Consider the following 17,870-nt stretch of genomic DNA (forward strand, 5'->3'; position numbering starts at 1 on the left):
GTACTCCCGGTACTCCCGGTACTCCCAGTACTCCCAGTACTCACAGTACTCCCGGTACTCCCGGTACTCCCGGTACTCCCAGTACTCCCGGTACTCCCAGTACTCCCAGTACTCCCAGTACTCCCGGTACATACCCGGAGCCCCACACCTGGACACCTCTAAGAGGGCGGGGTCAGAGAAACACCTGGAGGTCAGGAGGTTCTGAACCAGTTCTGTAGACAGGCTAGTTGTGGATCCAGAAGGTTCTGTTGTACCGGGTCAGAGGCATCAGAACCGGACCAGCCGGCTCGGATCAGGTCTGAACTTTGTCCTGGGAACTCAGACGGTGATAGCGCTGCGGTTCTGATCCAATCGGGGGTTGCCTGCGAGGAGGATGTCCTGACCCGGCCTGGACGCTGCTGCAGATTTACGGATCCCAGAGAAGCAGCGGGGGCTGGAATGACGGGAATGCTGCTCCTGAAGCGGGCCGGGTCGGACCAGGCCGGGTTCGTCTCTCAGAACCGACTGGACCTTTTGTGGAGAAGTATTCACACCCTGACCGCCTCCGCCCATCCCAGAGGATGAACTTTGACCCTCTTATAGAGGGTTTTCCAGCCTGTTGAAGGTCAGGCTGCAGCATCTTAACGGGATCTCAGTCTGGACTTTGACTAGGCCACTGAACTACCTTCATATGTAGAGCTGCTGGTGTTTTGGATCTGCTACAGGGATCCATTGGTTCTGGAAAGTCGTCCTGGTTTTGGTTCTACAGCCAACCAGGGAGGAAAAACACTAATCTGTGTCAGGCTGTTATGGGGTCAAAGGTCATAAGCCCAGATCACTCTGCACGATTTATTTTTTTTCCCCTGATCTCAGAACGTTCGACGTTCTGAGATCGTCTCCTGCGATAACCGATGATCCTGTGTGGCGTCGCGGCTCCGGTCACGTTCAGCAGGTCGGGTCGTCGTGGCCTGTGGGGTTTTTCCCGAGTGGGAGGGAGAACGTGACAGGTAGCCAATCAGGAAGCGCGGAGGGGAATCCCAAACATGGCGCGGCAGAGAGTCCGGTGGACATCGGAGATGATGTGTGGAAACAGCATGAATTCAGCATTTCATCACCAGAAATGAGGAGGAACTGGAGGGAAGCTGGAGCCGCAGCTGGTGAACTTTCATCACTAACGTGACATAAAGGTTATAAAGATGTTCATCCAATCAGGCCGAGAGACACATGACCTGCAGGTGTGACCAGTAAAACATTGATTAAAACTCATTTTAAAATACTGGTTTTAAAATGAGTTTACTGGACTAGTAGCCATTATTTTGTGACCATTGTTCTCATTGTAACTGTAAACATTAAAATGGCGAATACTAATTAACTGATGACGCTTAAAGAAACGACAAAACAGAAAATCTAAACACATAAATGGCGACGTTGGAAACAAACTCACCTCCATATGAGCGCAGCAAACAGCCGCTGCTCCTCCTTCACCCAAAGCCTTTTCTGTTTGTTGCATCTTTTATCGCTTAAATAAACTCAAACTGTCGCCGTTTCTTCTGCGTCATAAACCGTGTTTGTTTACTCCAAGTTCCCGTGATACAGGAGTTTACAGGTTTTCTGTCTGAAATCTGAATGTCGGCGAGAGAAATCGGTTCATGTGGTGTGTTGTGTGGTGTTCCAGAAAAGAACAAACCTCTAGATTTAAGATTGTTACACATTTTTGGGTATGATTATGCTCCTATGTGTTGGAGGCTGTTTGGTTGTAAATGTGAAGATAAAAGCAATATAACAAATCGCCATTGGTGGCGCTGTTGCTGTGCACAATGAGATGTGAGCTGAACATGTAACAAAGAGGAAGATGAAGTTCCCCGTTCCTGAATAAACGTTGCCATGTGCTATCTCCAGTTATCTGCTTGAATATTATTTTTATTTGACCTAGTGTGTCATACACAACATGTTGCTCCTGCCGTGTGGATGGACACTCGGCCCGGTCCGACCCGGTCCGACCCGGTACTCCTACGGTTTTTTGTCTGCTAGTGTCTCTCAGGTTTTGAAAACCAGCCGACTGGGCTTCAGTCTGTGTTGGACCAGTGTTGTTTTGGCAGCCGTTTACATTCCACCCTCAGCCGATAACGCATGTGATGTCATCAGCTCTGTGGTTGCTAGGATACAACACTCTGATGCAACATCTGGTGATTTTAATCTGCTTCAGTCTCTTCAGCGCCGCCAACGTTTCACCAGTTTGTCAGCTGCTCCACCAGAGAAAACCAAACTTTATGCTAAAGTCAAGGATGCTAACGTCTCCAAACCAAAACCTCCTCTGGGGCCACGATGGGTTCATCTCTGCTCTGAATACGAGTCTCTGGTGGTGGAGAGACGACCTGCTGGGAAGATGCTGTTAGGACAGGGTGACCGGAGCAGAAGAGGCCGTCCAGGCTGGTTTGAAGCAACCGATCGGATCGGATCGCTCTCTGCCAGCCTCATGGAGACGACATCAGAGCTGTCATTTGAGCGACTAACAATATAAACTGTGTGGAGGATCAGATTGAACTTTGGCCCTTTGTCTGTATTTGGAGTTTCAGTCCATCAATCTGAACTTCGGACCTCGGTTCTGATCCGATCCATCCCGTCTTCCAGTTACGTTTGGATCTGGAAGTTGGATGGGAGTGGCGTATCCTCCTGCTGTGTTTCCTCGTTCTTTATCTGCGGCTCTCACCATCTTCCTGCCTCACTTCTTGAGTATTCTCACCGACATGGCACTCCAGCTGCTCTTGGGTTCGACCCACAGTCTGGACTGGGTCAGAACCTGGCGGTAAAAGTTGTGTGTTTGGGCCTGAAGCGGCGCTGACTCAGCCCGTCCTGTGAGTGTCTGACTAACCAGGAGAGAAGCTGCTGCAGACTTCCTCTGCTCCTCTTTTAGACCACAACTTCCTGTCCGCTGCCAGGGTTCTGATACAGTTCTGCCAGGCCAGACGGGTCAGATGTGGGGCTCTGAGCCTGGGTTGGGTTCTCGCTGGGCTAGAACCCAACCCAGTCTAGAATACCTAGCTAGAATACCGCTACCATTAGCTGATCCAGCACAGCAGTGAATGATCCGCATGCTGAAACCCGCTTCCTGTTCATCACCTGTGCTGCTGAGTTCCTGAGAAGCCAGGAAAGGTCCGGGTTCTGGCTGACCTGAATCTGTGTTCTGGCCCGGTTCTGGCTGGTCTGGGATCGGAGCAGCTGCTGCGGTCTGGATGAGGGAAAGGTTGAGAGGAGGAAATGCCAGTGACTCACTTCCTGCTGGGCTTTGTCTTCTCGCTGGACGCTGCAAACCGCGCTCTGCGGATATTTTTGTTCTCATTGTTCTCAGGATCTTTTCTGCTGCTGCTGCTCTCGGGTCCTCTGACCCAGAAGGTTCTGATGCAGGAGAAGGTCGGACCAGGAGCAGATTCTACAGTTTTGGACCGAGACGTTTCGCCTTTACGGACTCGGACCTGCAGCGAGACCTGGTTCTGACTAAAACTGAGTGATCGCTGTGCTAGATTAGCTATCGCTACTATTAGCTGATCCAGCACAGCACTGGTGATTAGCTCATTTAAACACCTGATTATCTGTCAGTTGGTGTTTATGTCGCTTTTATTTTTACTGAACTGTAACTGAATTCTGCAGCACATCTACATGTTGTCACAAGCGAGCTAGCATGATCTACTTCCCTCACCTTGTTATCTTTTTGTTTTGTATCGGGAGTAAAAAGATTTAACGTGTCGTAATGACAACTGAACAGCTAAAACCGATGCTAGACATCATTAGCCAACAGCTGTTTGCCTTCAGCAGGAAGCTGGGCGGGATCTACTGCGTGACGCCACACTTTTCAGATCTCTGCTCGCATAAATTATTTTCTGCTTAACCTCGAGCAGAGGTTCTGCTAGGTTCTGCCAGGCTCGTGTGGAAATAGGCGGTTCTGACACTCTCCATCCATCTTCTGTACCCAGGAGGTTCTGCTGCCTGTTGCAGGGCAACACAGAGACAGACAACCACTCACACCTAGAGAGACCAATTAACCTGACAGTCATGTTTTTGGAAAACCCAGAGAGAACCCACCATGCCCAGGGAGAACATGCAGAAAGACCCGGGCCGGGAATCGAACCCAGAGCCTTCTTACTGCAAGGCAACAGTGCTACCAACTGCGCCACTGTGCAGCCCTGGGTCTGAAACTCAACCATTTACTGAATAAATGAGCTGAACCTAAGAGATATTTACAGTTTTTAAATCAGATATTTGTAGACTTTAATCAGTTCTTCAGGTTCTGCATCAGTTTACCGTATTTTCTGCACTATAAGGCGCCTAAAAACCTTCAATTTCCTCAAAAGCCGACAGGTCGCCTTATTCATGGACCAATATTGAGCCACTACAGGTCCAGCTGCTACGGTAAGCAGCCGCCGACTTAATTTTCCCCGTAGAAGAAGAAGTGCGCGGTGCATGCTGGGATAGTTGTCAGAGCGCTGGTTTGTTAATAAAGTTTGATAATATATTTAAAGCCTGGGGGGGACGGAGGGGCGGCGGCAGCGTGTGGCTTGGTCTGTGTTACCCAGAATGCAGTTAGGCACAATATCACAACACCGTGAGTGAAACAATCACTGGGGCTGACTAGTATATAAAGTACTGGGCACCACTGCTTTACTAATGTAGATGTGCAATAATAGAGTATGTAACAAATTGTGCAACTGAAGCGTCTGTTCTTTGCGCCTTATAGTGCGGAAAATACGGTAATGTTTTTCTATCCGTGCGTCTTTCCAGAGTTTCTCTGATTATTCATGGAGCTTCTTCAGGAATTTGGACTGTGGACGCGGACATTAGCTTTAGCTGCTACATGTTAGCATCCAGATGCTATCAAGACCCAGTTCTTTTAATGATTACCTTCAGAAACGTAAAGCTTTAGCCTCTGATAGGCCTTTTCCAGCATCCAATCAGATCATTTGACGTTCAACCGAGAGAATCCGCTTCCATCCAGCTGTTAGCTGTGCATAAGATTTACGGTCGTACCAGAAACATACGAACACAAAGGTTCCATCTCAGGACGACTATAGAAAGAAAACAAATGACAAAATCTATGAAATTAATTCAATTTAATGGTTAGATAAGTTCTACAGAACAAAGTGATGGAAGGTTCTGCCTCAGCCCGGTCCGATCCGGCCTGTCTGTCTCTGAGCAATCGCATCCTAACACACACACACACACACACACACACACTCTCACCGGATGCAGGGAGTGCCTCTGAGGAAGTAGCTCTGAGCTGCAGGGCGTCGCTAACAAAGGAAGAGCTGTGCCTGTGTTGGTTCTGGTTCTGGTGAGGAACTGGGCCGCTCCTGGACGGTGCTGGAGCTGGAATGTCCTGAGGTCATGTCACTTCCTGTTGGGTGGGTTCATCCCTGCTCCTGCTCCACAGAGGTCAAAGGTCGGCTGGAAGAAAATCTGAAAAGTGTGGCGTGTCTTTAAAATGAAGTCTCTTTACTCTGAATGAAATTCACTGTAACAAAATGACTTGAGGATCCTCTAAACCAGAACCTAGGCCCAGATGTTCTGGTTCTGGTCTGAGATATTCCTGTTGGTTCTGGTTCCCAGGGTAATGGGTCGGTTCTGTCTCCCTCAGATGAGCAGCTGCCGTCCAGCCCGGTTGTAGGTCCGTGATGGCCGCAGAGCTTCTTGCTGGTGGAGGAGATGAAGCCCGGTCCAGACTCCATGCTGGTCACCATGGCAACGCTGGACGGAAGCTCAGCGGTTGAAACCTTCCTGGCGTCCATCCACCTGGACAGGTGAGGCCGCCGCCATATAGCAGTCTGGTGACCCTCAGACACCATGTGACCTTCAGTGTGACTCCCTGCAGGTACCTGGACACCTTCCACCGAGCCGGCCTGCTATTGGCCAGAGACTGCGCCCACCTGGACCATGACGCTCTGGTCAGTCTGGGCGTAGCCGCCACGGGACACAGGAAGAGGATCCTGCGCCTGGTCGGTCTCATCCAGCGGAGGGAGGCCCAGCGAGCCAATCAGAGCGCAGCTCTCCCATGTGACCCATCGCAGGGAGGAAGCATCGCCACGTCGCACAGCCGAGCGCTCGCACCAGGAAGCGCAGCCAGCCTGGACCGCAGGAACGGTCCGGCCATGAAACCCGTCCCCAAACCCAGAACCGTCTTCAACCGCCGCAGGACGGCACCGGTCCAGTTCAGCACTGCACCGGACCCGGCGGCGCCAGTGGACCGGAGGCTTTCCCAGGAATCCATCTGCTTCACCGTGCTGGAGGGTCTGACCTCACAGGCCACGCCCACAGACGACCGCAGACCCAACCCGGTGGGCAGAACCCGGCACAGCCGCAGTCTCTCTCTGTCCGATGCAGCCGGGTCGGTACCGCCCGTCCCTCCGAGGTTGAGCCGCGGCTCCGCCGCCCCCCTGACTCCGCCCCCCTCCTCTGCAGAGAGGCGACCACTAGCGTCTCTTCCGGGCCGACCAGGAAGTTTGGACGGTACCAGACTCTCTGGGTCGTCAGGTTCTCCCAGAGGGGGCAGCATGGAGATGGTCTCCAACGAGATCTACTGGGGCACCAATCCCAGCTCTGCTGCCCCCAGTGGAGGGAGGAGTTACTGCAGCCAACATGCAGCTCCGCCGACACCGCCCAGAAATCCGGACCGGAACCAGAACTTGGACAGGAACAGGTGGGTCTCCAGGATCCATGCTTGCTACATAAGGGTGTTTGTGAGGTCAGACATTGATGTTGGACGTGGTTGACCTCAGAATATTTGACCAAATGCTTAAACTTCAAAACAAAAACATTCATGGAGGCAAAGAAAAGTTTATAACTGTAGTAACAACAGCGATTATTTGGGTTTTCAGCGGCAGCACTCTGAGCAACAACTCCTCAGGATCCGCCAGAGGTGAGTCCGGGTTCTGATGGTTCTGAAGCTTTTGGATCACAGCAGAACCAGAACTTGACCCAGTCCAATCCTTGTCTCCTGATTTCCAGCCTCCACAGACGACCCAGAGGAGATCAGTCCGTACTGCGAGGCCGTTTTCCAGAACCGGAGGTCGCCGACTGCGTCCGAGGTGAGACGCCAAGCCCCGCCCCCGTCCCGCCCCGCCCGCTGCCTCACCGCGTGCTGACCGACCGGTTTGTTCTGCAGAGCGACCGGACCCGATCCAATGGCACAGAAACCCGGACAGAGGAGGGGAGAGCCGCTGAGGATCATGGGTAAAGCTGAACAAACCAGAACCAGGAACAGGTTCTGCTGGACCACCAGAACTGGGAATGTTTGGGATTTAGCTCCTTTCTGTCAGTCAGAGTTGGGTCATCTGCAGGGATTCCTAATCCAGGTCCAGCTTACCAGAACCTTCTCAGAACCACAGCGGTGCCGAACACACATCCCTAAAGTTCTCCAGTCTTTCCTCCAGGTCCATTTATCAGATCCGGTTCTGACCCAGAGAGAAGCTGGGTTTATGGTTCTGAATACTGATCCGGGTCAGAACCAGATCACCAAACTCTGTTTCCACCTGCAGGAGCCACAAGTTCTCCTGGACGCAGCGGCTGTCGCAGGCGTTTCTCTCCGGAGACGCTCCGGGTTACAGCACCGTGGGCGAAGCTCCGCCCCCTCTTCGCTGCTCCGCCTTCCCCCCCGAGGCGGACGACGACCTCACCATCTCGCCCTACGCCAGCTACGCCTCCCTGACCGAGAGAGCCCCGCCCATCATCAGCGGCTGCCTGGACAAGCTGTCGCCACAGGGGTGCGTTTGATTTATACAAAGGGACAACTGGGAGGTGCTTCATGCATAACGTGTCCAGATTTGATTGGCGCACGTTGCGGCCATCTTGAATGTTTCATTGGCAGCGTTGTTGCTGAAAATGTGCTCTATAAATAAAACCACCTTACAAAGCTTGTGTTCGTCTCCATGCCAACCCAGAGGGGCGTTTGATTCCCATGCCTGCTCAAACTGGGCTTTGTTTTTCTCACCTGGCTTCACAGGTTTCTGTGTGTGTGTTCAGGGGTCGGAGGTCATCGGTGGGTGTTGTGCTGCGTTTCCTCCTCTTTGCTCCTCCCTGTGTCTCCTCCTGCCTGTGGAGCTGCCTCTCCTCTTCCTCCTCTTCCTCCTCTGCTCGGTGTGTCTGTCCTCTTCACGCTGTGAGGCGGGGCGGGGCGGGGCGCGCTGCGTTTCAATCAGAACCACAGGACGTGTCGGGTTTGGGTCGGCCCGTTAATCCAGATGTTTCTTTGTTTCAGGAATTATGTTTTCCAGAAACGTTTTGTGAAGTTTGACGGGAAAAACCTGATGTACTTCGGCAGCGAGAAGGTAGGAATCCCTGTCCGGTTCAGGTCAACATCGCCGGGTCAGACCGGGTCATTTTGAGTCGGTCTGACCCAAAGGACGAACACAGAACCATTCCAGAAAATAAAAGATAACAAATAAATCAACAGACAAAAAGAAGAGCCGTTTGGTTCAGGAAATCTCCTGACATCAGCTCTCCATCTGCTTCAGGTGTTTGACCTCTGACCTCTGTGTTCTTTCAGGATGTCTACCCTAAAGGAGTGATCCCATTGGCTGCCATCCAGATGGCCCGCCCAGCCAAAGACAACAAGTTTGAGATCGTGACGAGTCATCGGATCTTCGTGTTTCGGACCGATAACGAAGGTGAGACTCACAGACAGGAAGTTAATAATTCTGCTTCCTGCTGAAGGTCAGTTTACAGCCACAGGTTTTTATACACCTGGTCATAACTGATCTAAATCTATCCATGTTTCCATCACCGCTCAGGCAACTTTTAAAAGTTAACTCATGTTTCCGCCTGCTGGTTACATCCGCATGATGTCATCCGATGCTACTACTTCCTGTAAGCACAGGTTGCTAGCTAGCGTAGGTCAGAGTCCACGGTGGCTCCTCTATTAAGACCCACCAGCAGATGGCAGCGTTTGCTTCGTCAAATGAAGTGATGTCACACTTCCAGGAACTTTGTAGCTGACAGCCACTTTGGTAGGTATCCATAACTGTCCTGAGAGTTGCTATGGCAACAGGAAATAAGCCACATTCTGTGTCTTACGGGTCCATCCCGAAGCAGCCATTTTGTTTATTTCTCTTCATTGGTCAAGCGCGTCAGGTATTTTCTTTTTGTTGGTCTGGAGGCCATGATTCAGGTACGCTCTGCGTTTGCCTACCAAGATGGCGGATCAGAGTGGCGTGGATCACTTCCGCTTCGTGGGAACTATATGTATATCTATATGTATATACATATAGATATCCATAGATATATATCCATCTATGGATATATATAAAATTTATATGGTCAAAAACCAGATGAAACGAGTTTTTTTCAAAGTTTTTCCACTTTCAGATACGGTGGTGGCAGCATGATGCTGTGGGGCTGCGTTACACAGTGAATGTTTTAGAAGAACTGTCCAAATGAATCATAAGAACCAAACTCAGACCGACTTCCTGCCCGTTTTCAACCTGAATCTAAAACTGAACCGTTTGGGGGCGGAGTTTAAAAACCAAGAGCTCAGTTCCTTCCTGTTTCTGCTGTTGCCATGGTGATGACTGCTTCCTGCTGTGCCGTGGCAGCGCTTAGGCGGCGTTGGGTGGCCACCCTGCAGGAACACGTTCGGGACCACCAGGTGTTTGGGCGGCGCCGCTTTGGACCCGGATCCCACTGCCAGAAACACGGCGCCCTGGAGCTCAAAGGAACCAAGTCCAGAGTGTACGCCGCCATCAACACCGACCAGATCTGGCTCCACAAGAGCGAGCAGGTGAGCCGCCCCGCCAGCAGGTGAGGAAGGGGTCAAAGGTGACAGGAATTAATGCAGTCGTGTTCTGGTCCTCTCTCTATCCGCAGTGCTTCAGGAACGGGATCGGCATCACCGTCATCGAGGCCCGCGGGGCGACGATCCGGGACGGGAAACACCGGAGCTTCGACCTCATCACGCCGTATAAAACCTTCAGGTAGGCCCCGCCCATCCAGGTGGGCCCCAGGTGAGGTTCTGGTGACCCGGCTCACATCAGACCCTTCCTCTCTCTCTCTCTCCAGCTTCACGGCCGAGTCGGACCGGGACAAGCGGGACTGGATGGAGGCGCTGCAAGAAGCCATCGCCGAGACGCTGTCGGACTACGAGGTCGCCGAGAAGATCTGGTCCAACCGGTCCAACCGGACCTGCGCCGACTGCAAGGCCCAGAACCCGGACTGGGCCTCCATCAACCTGTGTGTGGTCATCTGTAAGAACTGTGCAGGTAGGCCCAGGAGAGCAACGTCTGGGTCAGAACCGCTCTGACGGCCAGTAGGTCCAGAGGATCCGGCGGTTACTACTCCTGTTTTAGGGTCAAAGGTCACGTTATGGAAAAACATGGAAGTCTTTGCCAAGTCCTTGTGAAGACAGAATGACGTACTGTGTGTGTGTGTGTGTGTGTGTGTGTGTGTGTGTGTGTGTGTGCGCAGGGCAGCATAGAGGTCTGGGGACGATGGTCTCTAAGGTTCAGAGTCTGAAACTCGACACCAGCGTCTGGAGCAACGAGATCGTTCAGGTCAGCCTCCATCATCCGTCCAGGTGGGGTTGCAGGTTCTGGTCCGTTGGAGGAAGTTCTGACCGTGTGTGTGTGTGTCAGCTGTTCATCATGCTGGGGAATGACCGGGCCAATGACTTCTGGGCGGCGCGCCTCCCTGCATCCGAGGAGCTGGACTGTGACGCATCGCCTGAGCAGCGGCGGGATTTCATCAGCCAGAAGTACCGAGAGGGCCGGTTCCGCCTGGCCCACCCGGCGTTCAGCGGCCAGGAGGAGCTGCTCAAGGTCAGACTGGAGGGGTTTCCCTGTCACACCTGCAGGGAGGCTGCTTCATTATCAGACTGATGAGCTTCAACATGTTTCTGGTTTGTGACCCGCTCAGCTGGCAGCTGTTTGTCCCGCGGCAGTGAACGCCTCGTTCTCCGTGTGTCCCGCAGGTCCTCTGCTCCGCCGTCTCTGAGCAGACGCTCCTGAAAACCGTCACTCAGATTTTCTCGGAGGCGGAGGCGGCCCGGCTCGCCGGTGACCCGGACGACCTCCAGCAGCAGCGGCAGCAGCTGAGCCCTGCAGGTGAGGCGCTTCCTGGTGCCATGAGGTCAGTCAGAGCAGAACCGTTTGCTACAATCAAGAGGAAACTTCAATTAAAACTGATAAATGAAGTTCAGTAGTCCAGCGGGAGTTACAAACAGTTCCCAATGTTTACTGAAGGTTACAGACAGTTACTATCGGTTCCTGATGGTAACTAGCGGTTACCAAGTTGCCAGAGGTTTTAGACTTGCTGCCGGGACGCGGCGGCAGCGCTAGCTGCTCAGTAGATGTGGTTACGGGTTCCACCTCCTGGTTTAGCCAGTCTGACCGTTGGATGCGATCCTCCTGAAGCACTTGGTCAGCTTAGGAGATCACCAACCCGCTGAGTGTAGGGCGCCCCCTAGCTGCAGCAGGGAGCGTCACACCATTGAGAGGCTGCGTGGCTCTGGTCCAGTCAGGGACCGGACGATGGAACAGGAAGTGACTGAACCGCCGTCTGGCTCTGGTTGCAGATCCCAGCGTTTACGATGAGATCATGCAGCCCGTCCTTCACTCCGGCTTCCTCTACAAGGCGTCTTCGCTCGGCAGGGGGACGCTGTCCAGGAAAACCCGGGAAGGTTGGACAACTCCTAAAGAACGAACCGCCAAGCGACCAGACTGGTCCGGACCACATTCTGCTGCGGCAACAAACCCAATCTGTTCTCCTTTCAGACTTTCAGAAGTTCTGGTGCTCCGTGGACCGGTCCCTGGTTCTGTACGAGTCGGACCACTCGGCCGACCCGTGCCTGCAGATCGACATGAAGGACATTGTGTGTCTGGGAGTCGGCCGACCCGATTCCGCCAGCAACAACAACGGCTTCATCGACAGGTCGGTGCTCAGCTCCACGCCGCCCCCTCCAGGGCTCCGTCTGAACACAACGGTTCTGCTCGGTCCATCCTGCAGGTTCCGCTACACCTTTGAGCTGTACGTGGCGTCGGAGAAGCTGTTCCTCTTCGGGTTAGAGACGGCCGACGAACTGCACAGCTGGACCAAAGCCATCGGACAGGTCCGATCCGCCTCACGTCTTGGTTTTGGTTCCGTTCGGATTCACAGAAACCTGAACAAACGTGTCTGATCAGATCCTCTAAGTCTGTGAGAAAAACGAGGAGAATAAGTTGATTCTGTTCTGCTGTGGTGTGGCAGGCCGCCACGCCGCTCAGCTGTCACTGCCTTCTGACCCGGGAGTTTGACCGGGTCGGGCTGCTGCGGTACCGGGCCATGTTGGACCCGCAGCAGTGGAAAGAGGCCTACTTCGTCCTGCAGAAGTCCAACCTGTTCGTCTGTCCCCGGACCGACGGCGCGGCCGAAGACATCATCAACCTGAACCGGCTGCAGGAACTGAGTCAGTGTCCCGTTCTGGGTCCTGGTCCGGGTTCTGGTTCTGGTGGTTTCAGTGGGACTGTCTGTGTTTGTGTTGAAGGTATCACCTCCGAGAGTGAGAATCAGGAGAAGAAAGACATCCTAGTTCTGGTGGAGAAGGGAAGGTGAGACAAGGAGCGACCCGGCTCCACTGCGTCTTTCTGGTTCTGTTCAGGTTCTGCTCCGGTTCATCTCCAGTTCTGTTCTGGTCAGGACTCTCCACCTGCAGGGTGTGGGTCGCTCCGACTTCTCGCTGTGGCTCTCGGACATCCGGCGGGCGGCAGGCGGAAACGGGAACGCACTGCGGGAGCAGCAGATGAGCCGCAACGACATTCCCATCATCGTGGACAGCTGCATCGCCTTCATCACGCAGTACGGTGAGCAGAACCGCTCCGGACCCGGCCGCCTACAGAACCTCTCGACTCACGGTTCTGGTTCCCTGCAGGTCTGGGCCACGAAGGGATCTACAGGAAGAACGGAGCCAAATCCAGAATCCGGCTGCTGATGGACGAGTTCCGGAAAGACGCGCGGAACGTCAAGCTGCGGATCGGCGACCACTTCATCGAAGACGTGACGGACGTTCTGAAGAGGTTCTTCAGAGAGATCGATGACCCGATCTTCATGGCCGAGCTGCACCCGCAGTGGCAGGAGGCAGCCAGTGAGTCCGCCTCTCCTCTAGGGGGCGCCGATTGTAAACTTAAACATTAACAGCCATAATCTGGGTTATGATTACGCCTCTAAACAAACACGGGGTTCCATTCTCATGTTATTTATTCTTTTATAAACTTCAGTTTCAATATAAATATTTAACTAGCAAGCTAACTAAATATTTAATTAGGATGCTATATATTTAGCCTGATAACTTTTTATTTTCCAAACTAAACATTTAATTTTTCACTAAATATTTAGTTCCAGACTGTTTAGACTTTAGCCAAATATTGGTTTCAACACGACGAGGCATTTAAATATCGTTAGTAACGTCTTTTAAGCTTTACTTTCCGTAACCAATCACCACTTTTGATTTGTTGTTGATCATCGCAGGCGCTACATGTAACCTGGACTTTAGACTCACTTTTACATGCTTCCGCTCCAGCTTAGTGCTGCTGATGTGAAACATATAGAAACGTGACGGCCGTCTTCAGTTGCAACTGGGGGAAGTCAGAGTTTCCACTGGAAAATCACATTTTGGAGGGCGTTCCAGTTAATTCTTCCAAATTTTTTCCAAAGTACGATTTGAAAACAGCTAATAAACTTGCCAAATATTTAGCAAACTAGCCTGCTGAATAAATATTTATCTGTATAATTTGCAAACAAGTTGCCAATTAAATGTTTAGATCCGAGTTAAATATTTAGCTTGCTAACTAGCTAAGTATGAAGCTAGCTTGCTAGAGGATTCTGGTTTGGGTTCAGCTTTAATGAAGTTGTTACCATGGAAACAGAACCAGAGCCTGACTGCTTGGAGCAGTGAACCCTGATCGACGATCTTGTTTCCCGTTCAGAACTTCCTCAGAAGCGTTCCCGGTTGGACCACTACAAGGAGATCATCCGGAGCCTTCCTCGGGTCAACCGGACCACTCTGGCCGCGCTCATCAGCCATCTTTACAGGTCAGGGTCTTCATCAGCAGCAGCTTTGGCGGCGGGGAGCAGTTGCCGGTTCTGACCCGTCTCCTCTTCATCAGGGTCCAGAAGTGCGCCGACCTGAACCAGATGTGCACCAAGAACCTGTCGCTGCTGTTCGCTCCCAGCTTGTTCCAGACTGACGGGAAGGGCGAGCACGAGGTGAAGATCGTGGAGGATCTGATCGACAACTACCTGGACGTGTTTGAGGTGGATCGACCCGCAGGAGAGCCTGAAGAGAACCCGGTGGTTCTGATGGAGGTTCTGATTTAGGAGAACCTGCTGACCTGTGGTTCTGTTTCAGATCGACGAGGATCATCAGACTCAGATTGAACTGGAAATCAGCCTCATCACCAGCTGGAAGGACACCCAGGTCAGCTCACACACACACACACACACACACACACACACACACACACACACACCTGGGGGTTTCCTCACAGCGTTCAAGGTTTTGTCCGCCTATGAGAATAAAGTCAAAATATTAGAGTAAAGATGCAGAAAAATTCAGAGGAAAAAGTTTAAATGGGAAAAGGTGCAGCAGTCATCAGGCCCTGAGGAGAGCCGCTCTCAGTCGCTGCTGGTGATTTGATGCTGATGTGTTAAAGATGAAGCTGTAAAACATGGATGTCCAACAAGATGGCCGCCCTGGCCGTGCTGACATCACAGGGTCACATTGGTGGAAAAAAAAATCCAGATTTTCCAAATATTAAATCTTGGAAAACCAAACATTCGCTGTCTTGATGTGTGGGTTCTGCTGGGTCGGTTCTGATCCGGTTCTGTCCGTAGCTCTCTCAGGCGGGCGACCTCATCATCGAAGTCTACCTGGAGATGAAGATCCCCGACTGCTGCGTCACTCTGAAGGTAGCTCCAGCCCTCCGCACTCTTCAGCACTCCCAGATATGACGGTGTGACCTTTGACCCTGCAGGTGTCGCCCACCATGTGTGCGGAGGAGCTGACCAATCAGGTTCTCTACATGAGGAACGTCCCGGCCGGAGAGAGGGACGTCTGGATGACCTTCGAGGCCATCGAGGACGGCCAGCTGGGTGAGAGCCTGGTTCTACTGGTTCTGACCCACTTCAACCGGGTCTGACCCAGTTCTGATTGGTTCTTTACTTACCAAGAATGCAAGGTGTTGATTTTGGAGTTGATCTATGCTGCCGTTTTCTTAAAAACCAGAGTTTTCTCTGTATCCAGAGGTTTCACCGGATCTTCACATCAGTCGGTTTTTGACAAAAGCGATTAGGAAAAAATATCACCTTTCATTCCAAAACACATTTTAGGCAAATAATAATAATAATAATTATCATTTTAGCAAAAAAAATGACAGACCATTATTTTAGGAAGGTGACGATATACAAAATAAATGTTAAAAAATCATTAAATTTGAACATTATGTTGTGTCCACTGTATTAAATACTGACTGAATAAAGACATTAAACAGTTTTTATGAAACATAACTGGAACCTAAAAGGTCGATGAATAGATAAAAGATGAAAAGAATGCAGCATGTCAGCAGATGTTCTTACAGTACAGTGTGTGGTTTCTCTTCAGGGAATATTAATCTTTTCTCACCGCGGCCCTCCGGATCCGTTACTGCCGCCATGTCTCCGCCCATCGTTATAATTTCCCTCCGTTTTTCTGCCGTCACATTCCCGCCTTCGCAGTCCTTCAGTAGTTTATGAGCCAGAAGCTGCAGCTCGGCTCAATTCACGTCAAACTTCAGGAGTTTGTTGAGTTTATATTCCTGAACGGAACCGCATAAGAGTATTTATCATCCCACACCGGACTCTGTTTGGACAGTTTCTCTTCCCTAGTCCACCTCGCTGCAGCAAACGGAAAGGGGCGGGACGGACCGCTGTCATGGCCGCTCTCGCCTATTGTCGCTGACGAGATTTAGGGCGGCCATCTTGGAGCGGGCGGCCATCTTGGAGCGGTCCACCACTCCACTCAGCGTTACGTGTTTAGCAGCACAATGACGTATCAGCGCATTTAATCGATCATAACAGCTTTTTTGTTACTGGAAACCATATTCAGACATCTATCAAAGCTACATTTATAAACAATTGTATTATTTAAGTATGTTTTTAATACATAGTTCAGCATAAATATGCTTAGTGGCTATAACAATAGAATAGGAATGTAATATTCTGATATTGATGAATGATGAGCAGATTACAAAGCACACAGCCGTTCATCATTTATTTAATGAATTATTTAGTAATATCAATACATATTTATATTACTATACAAACACAAATAATGATTAATACTGAATAATATATATTGGATACATGTTTATATGTATGGATGTATATATATATATATATATCTATGTTTTCCAGCTGATGAGTTCTATCTTCAGAGATTCAGCAGCTGAGATTGAGTCCAAACTCCGATGTGAGATTCATCAGTGAATCCGTCTCTCTTCATAGATTCTCCCTCTTCTTCCTCACATCGTGTCTTTAGGAAACCTTCAAAACAAAGACGGAAGATTTGGGATGTTTCTTACTAGTGAAAGAATTACATATAAATAATAGTCTTTACCACCTGTGTAAACTTTGCTGGTGAATGTTATAACACATAATATAAGTTTTATAATATGTGTTATATTGTTTCATTTCTAATATAGRCTCTTGTGTCAGATAATCTAAGTCAATGTTAGAGAATAATTAATTATTTTAGATTTACAGAATCTCAGTTATCCTTCATAGCGGCTGAACCCGTATTACACCAAACACTGTAGCTAATATTAGCTGGTATCTATTAGCYGGTGGACATAAATACAGTAAAGTAATATTCCAATCACAATATATACACAATAATATGTCCATCTTACTTGTGAAATGTTGTCTGTGGAGCCTCACATCAATAATCCATCGATCAGAACAACAATATCCCTCAGTGATGAGGCATCTTCTGCTGTTTGGTTGAGCAAAGAAGGAGGGACGACCTCTCCAAGATGGCCGCCGCGGGGTCTACTCTTATATTATGTCTATGGCTGCAGCGAGGTCCTTCTCCCCTAGTCTGGGATATCTCCGCCATCTTTGTTTCTCTCAACCATAGGTCTGAACGGCTCCGCTTCATGATGACAAGCAACGCCCCCTGCTGGATGGAGGCCAAACTACAATAAAACATTATCTAAGGGACGTCATTAGCTAAGCGACAGGACCTAGTTTTAATCTAATGAAGCCGGTTCTTCTCGTCCTCCAGAGCGTCCACTGCATCCCAAGGAGAAGGTTCTGGAACAGGCGCTGCAATGGTGCAAGATGGCTGACCCAAGCTCCGCCCACCTGCTGGTGAAGAGGGTTCCTATAGGAGAAGGCCTGAACATCCTGACCTGTAGGTGGCGCACCTGGATCTTCCTGTCTGTCTGTTACCAGCTCACCCCCCCCCCTCCTCCCAGCGTACAGGTGTGACGTCATGAAGGTGGGGCTGCTGCGCTGCAGGGAGGAGCCTCCCAAGCTGCTGCAGGGGAACCGCTTCCAGGAGAGAACCTTCCAGATCCGGGACCACAAGCTGCTGCTGCTCAAGGACCGGAGGGTAGGCAGAACCTCCAGGCCCGGTTCTGACCCGGTTCGGCCCGGTTCTGACCCGCTCTGTGTCTCCCTGCAGAGCATCAAGCCAGAGAAGGAGTGGCCCCTGAAGACCATGAGGATCTACATCGGGATCCGCCGCAAGCTGAAGGCTCCCAGCAGGTACCAGAACCAGGACCTAGAACAGGACCAGAACCAGAACCTAGAACAGAACCAGAACCAGAACTAGGAACAGAACCAGAACCAGGACCAGAACCAGAACCTAGAACAGAACCAGAACCTGGAACAGAACCAGAACC

The 17,870-nt window shown here is 51.0% G+C and overlaps 1 protein-coding gene and 1 long non-coding RNA gene across 6 annotated transcripts in view; one reads left to right on the plus strand and one right to left on the minus strand.

Annotated features, from left to right (window-relative positions):
* arap3 (ArfGAP with RhoGAP domain, ankyrin repeat and PH domain 3) overlaps window positions 1-17,870 on the plus strand; it is a 22,257-nt gene that overhangs the window by 1,753 nt on the left and 2,634 nt on the right. Inside the window, exons 1-31 of one of the 5 annotated variants that reach the window (XM_008420968.2) lie at window positions 2,967-3,540; window positions 5,609-5,771; window positions 5,843-6,667; window positions 6,846-6,886; window positions 6,976-7,055; window positions 7,133-7,200; window positions 7,506-7,730; window positions 7,990-8,103; window positions 8,225-8,294; window positions 8,513-8,633; window positions 9,558-9,742; window positions 9,829-9,935; window positions 10,021-10,220; window positions 10,426-10,511; window positions 10,593-10,775; window positions 10,928-11,060; window positions 11,531-11,635; window positions 11,730-11,886; window positions 11,962-12,064; window positions 12,202-12,400; window positions 12,479-12,542; window positions 12,631-12,794; window positions 12,863-13,075; window positions 13,917-14,022; window positions 14,097-14,244; window positions 14,339-14,407; window positions 14,824-14,898; window positions 14,964-15,081; window positions 17,249-17,377; window positions 17,442-17,578; window positions 17,651-17,733. In XM_008420968.2, coding sequence (XP_008419190.1) covers window positions 5,677-5,771; window positions 5,843-6,667; window positions 6,846-6,886; window positions 6,976-7,055; window positions 7,133-7,200; window positions 7,506-7,730; window positions 7,990-8,103; window positions 8,225-8,294; window positions 8,513-8,633; window positions 9,558-9,742; window positions 9,829-9,935; window positions 10,021-10,220; window positions 10,426-10,511; window positions 10,593-10,775; window positions 10,928-11,060; window positions 11,531-11,635; window positions 11,730-11,886; window positions 11,962-12,064; window positions 12,202-12,400; window positions 12,479-12,542; window positions 12,631-12,794; window positions 12,863-13,075; window positions 13,917-14,022; window positions 14,097-14,244; window positions 14,339-14,407; window positions 14,824-14,898; window positions 14,964-15,081; window positions 17,249-17,377; window positions 17,442-17,578; window positions 17,651-17,733 — 4,403 coding nt within the window. In that variant the 5' untranslated portion in view covers window positions 2,967-3,540; window positions 5,609-5,676. Of the gene's footprint in view, window positions 1-2,966; window positions 3,541-5,580; window positions 5,772-5,842; window positions 6,668-6,845; window positions 6,887-6,975; window positions 7,056-7,132; window positions 7,201-7,505; window positions 7,731-7,989; window positions 8,104-8,224; window positions 8,295-8,512; window positions 8,634-9,557; window positions 9,743-9,828; window positions 9,936-10,020; window positions 10,221-10,425; window positions 10,512-10,592; window positions 10,776-10,927; window positions 11,061-11,530; window positions 11,636-11,729; window positions 11,887-11,961; window positions 12,065-12,201; window positions 12,401-12,478; window positions 12,543-12,630; window positions 12,795-12,862; window positions 13,076-13,916; window positions 14,023-14,096; window positions 14,245-14,338; window positions 14,408-14,823; window positions 14,899-14,963; window positions 15,082-17,248; window positions 17,378-17,441; window positions 17,579-17,650; window positions 17,734-17,870 lie in introns of those variants that run through there. The other 4 variants (XM_017307192.1, XM_008420967.2, XM_017307193.1 and 1 more) reach the window with 4 other exon arrangements.
* Window positions 815-1,635, minus strand: LOC103471781 (uncharacterized). Its single transcript, XR_534714.2, has 2 exons — window positions 1,424-1,635; window positions 815-1,208 (listed from the first exon to the last, which is right to left on the minus strand). It is a non-coding gene; the product is annotated as an uncharacterized LOC103471781 (long non-coding RNA).

This window comes from Poecilia reticulata, linkage group LG10 (assembly GCF_000633615.1).
Source record: "Poecilia reticulata strain Guanapo linkage group LG10, Guppy_female_1.0+MT, whole genome shotgun sequence".
Taxonomy (NCBI): Eukaryota; Metazoa; Chordata; class Actinopteri; order Cyprinodontiformes; family Poeciliidae; genus Poecilia; species Poecilia reticulata.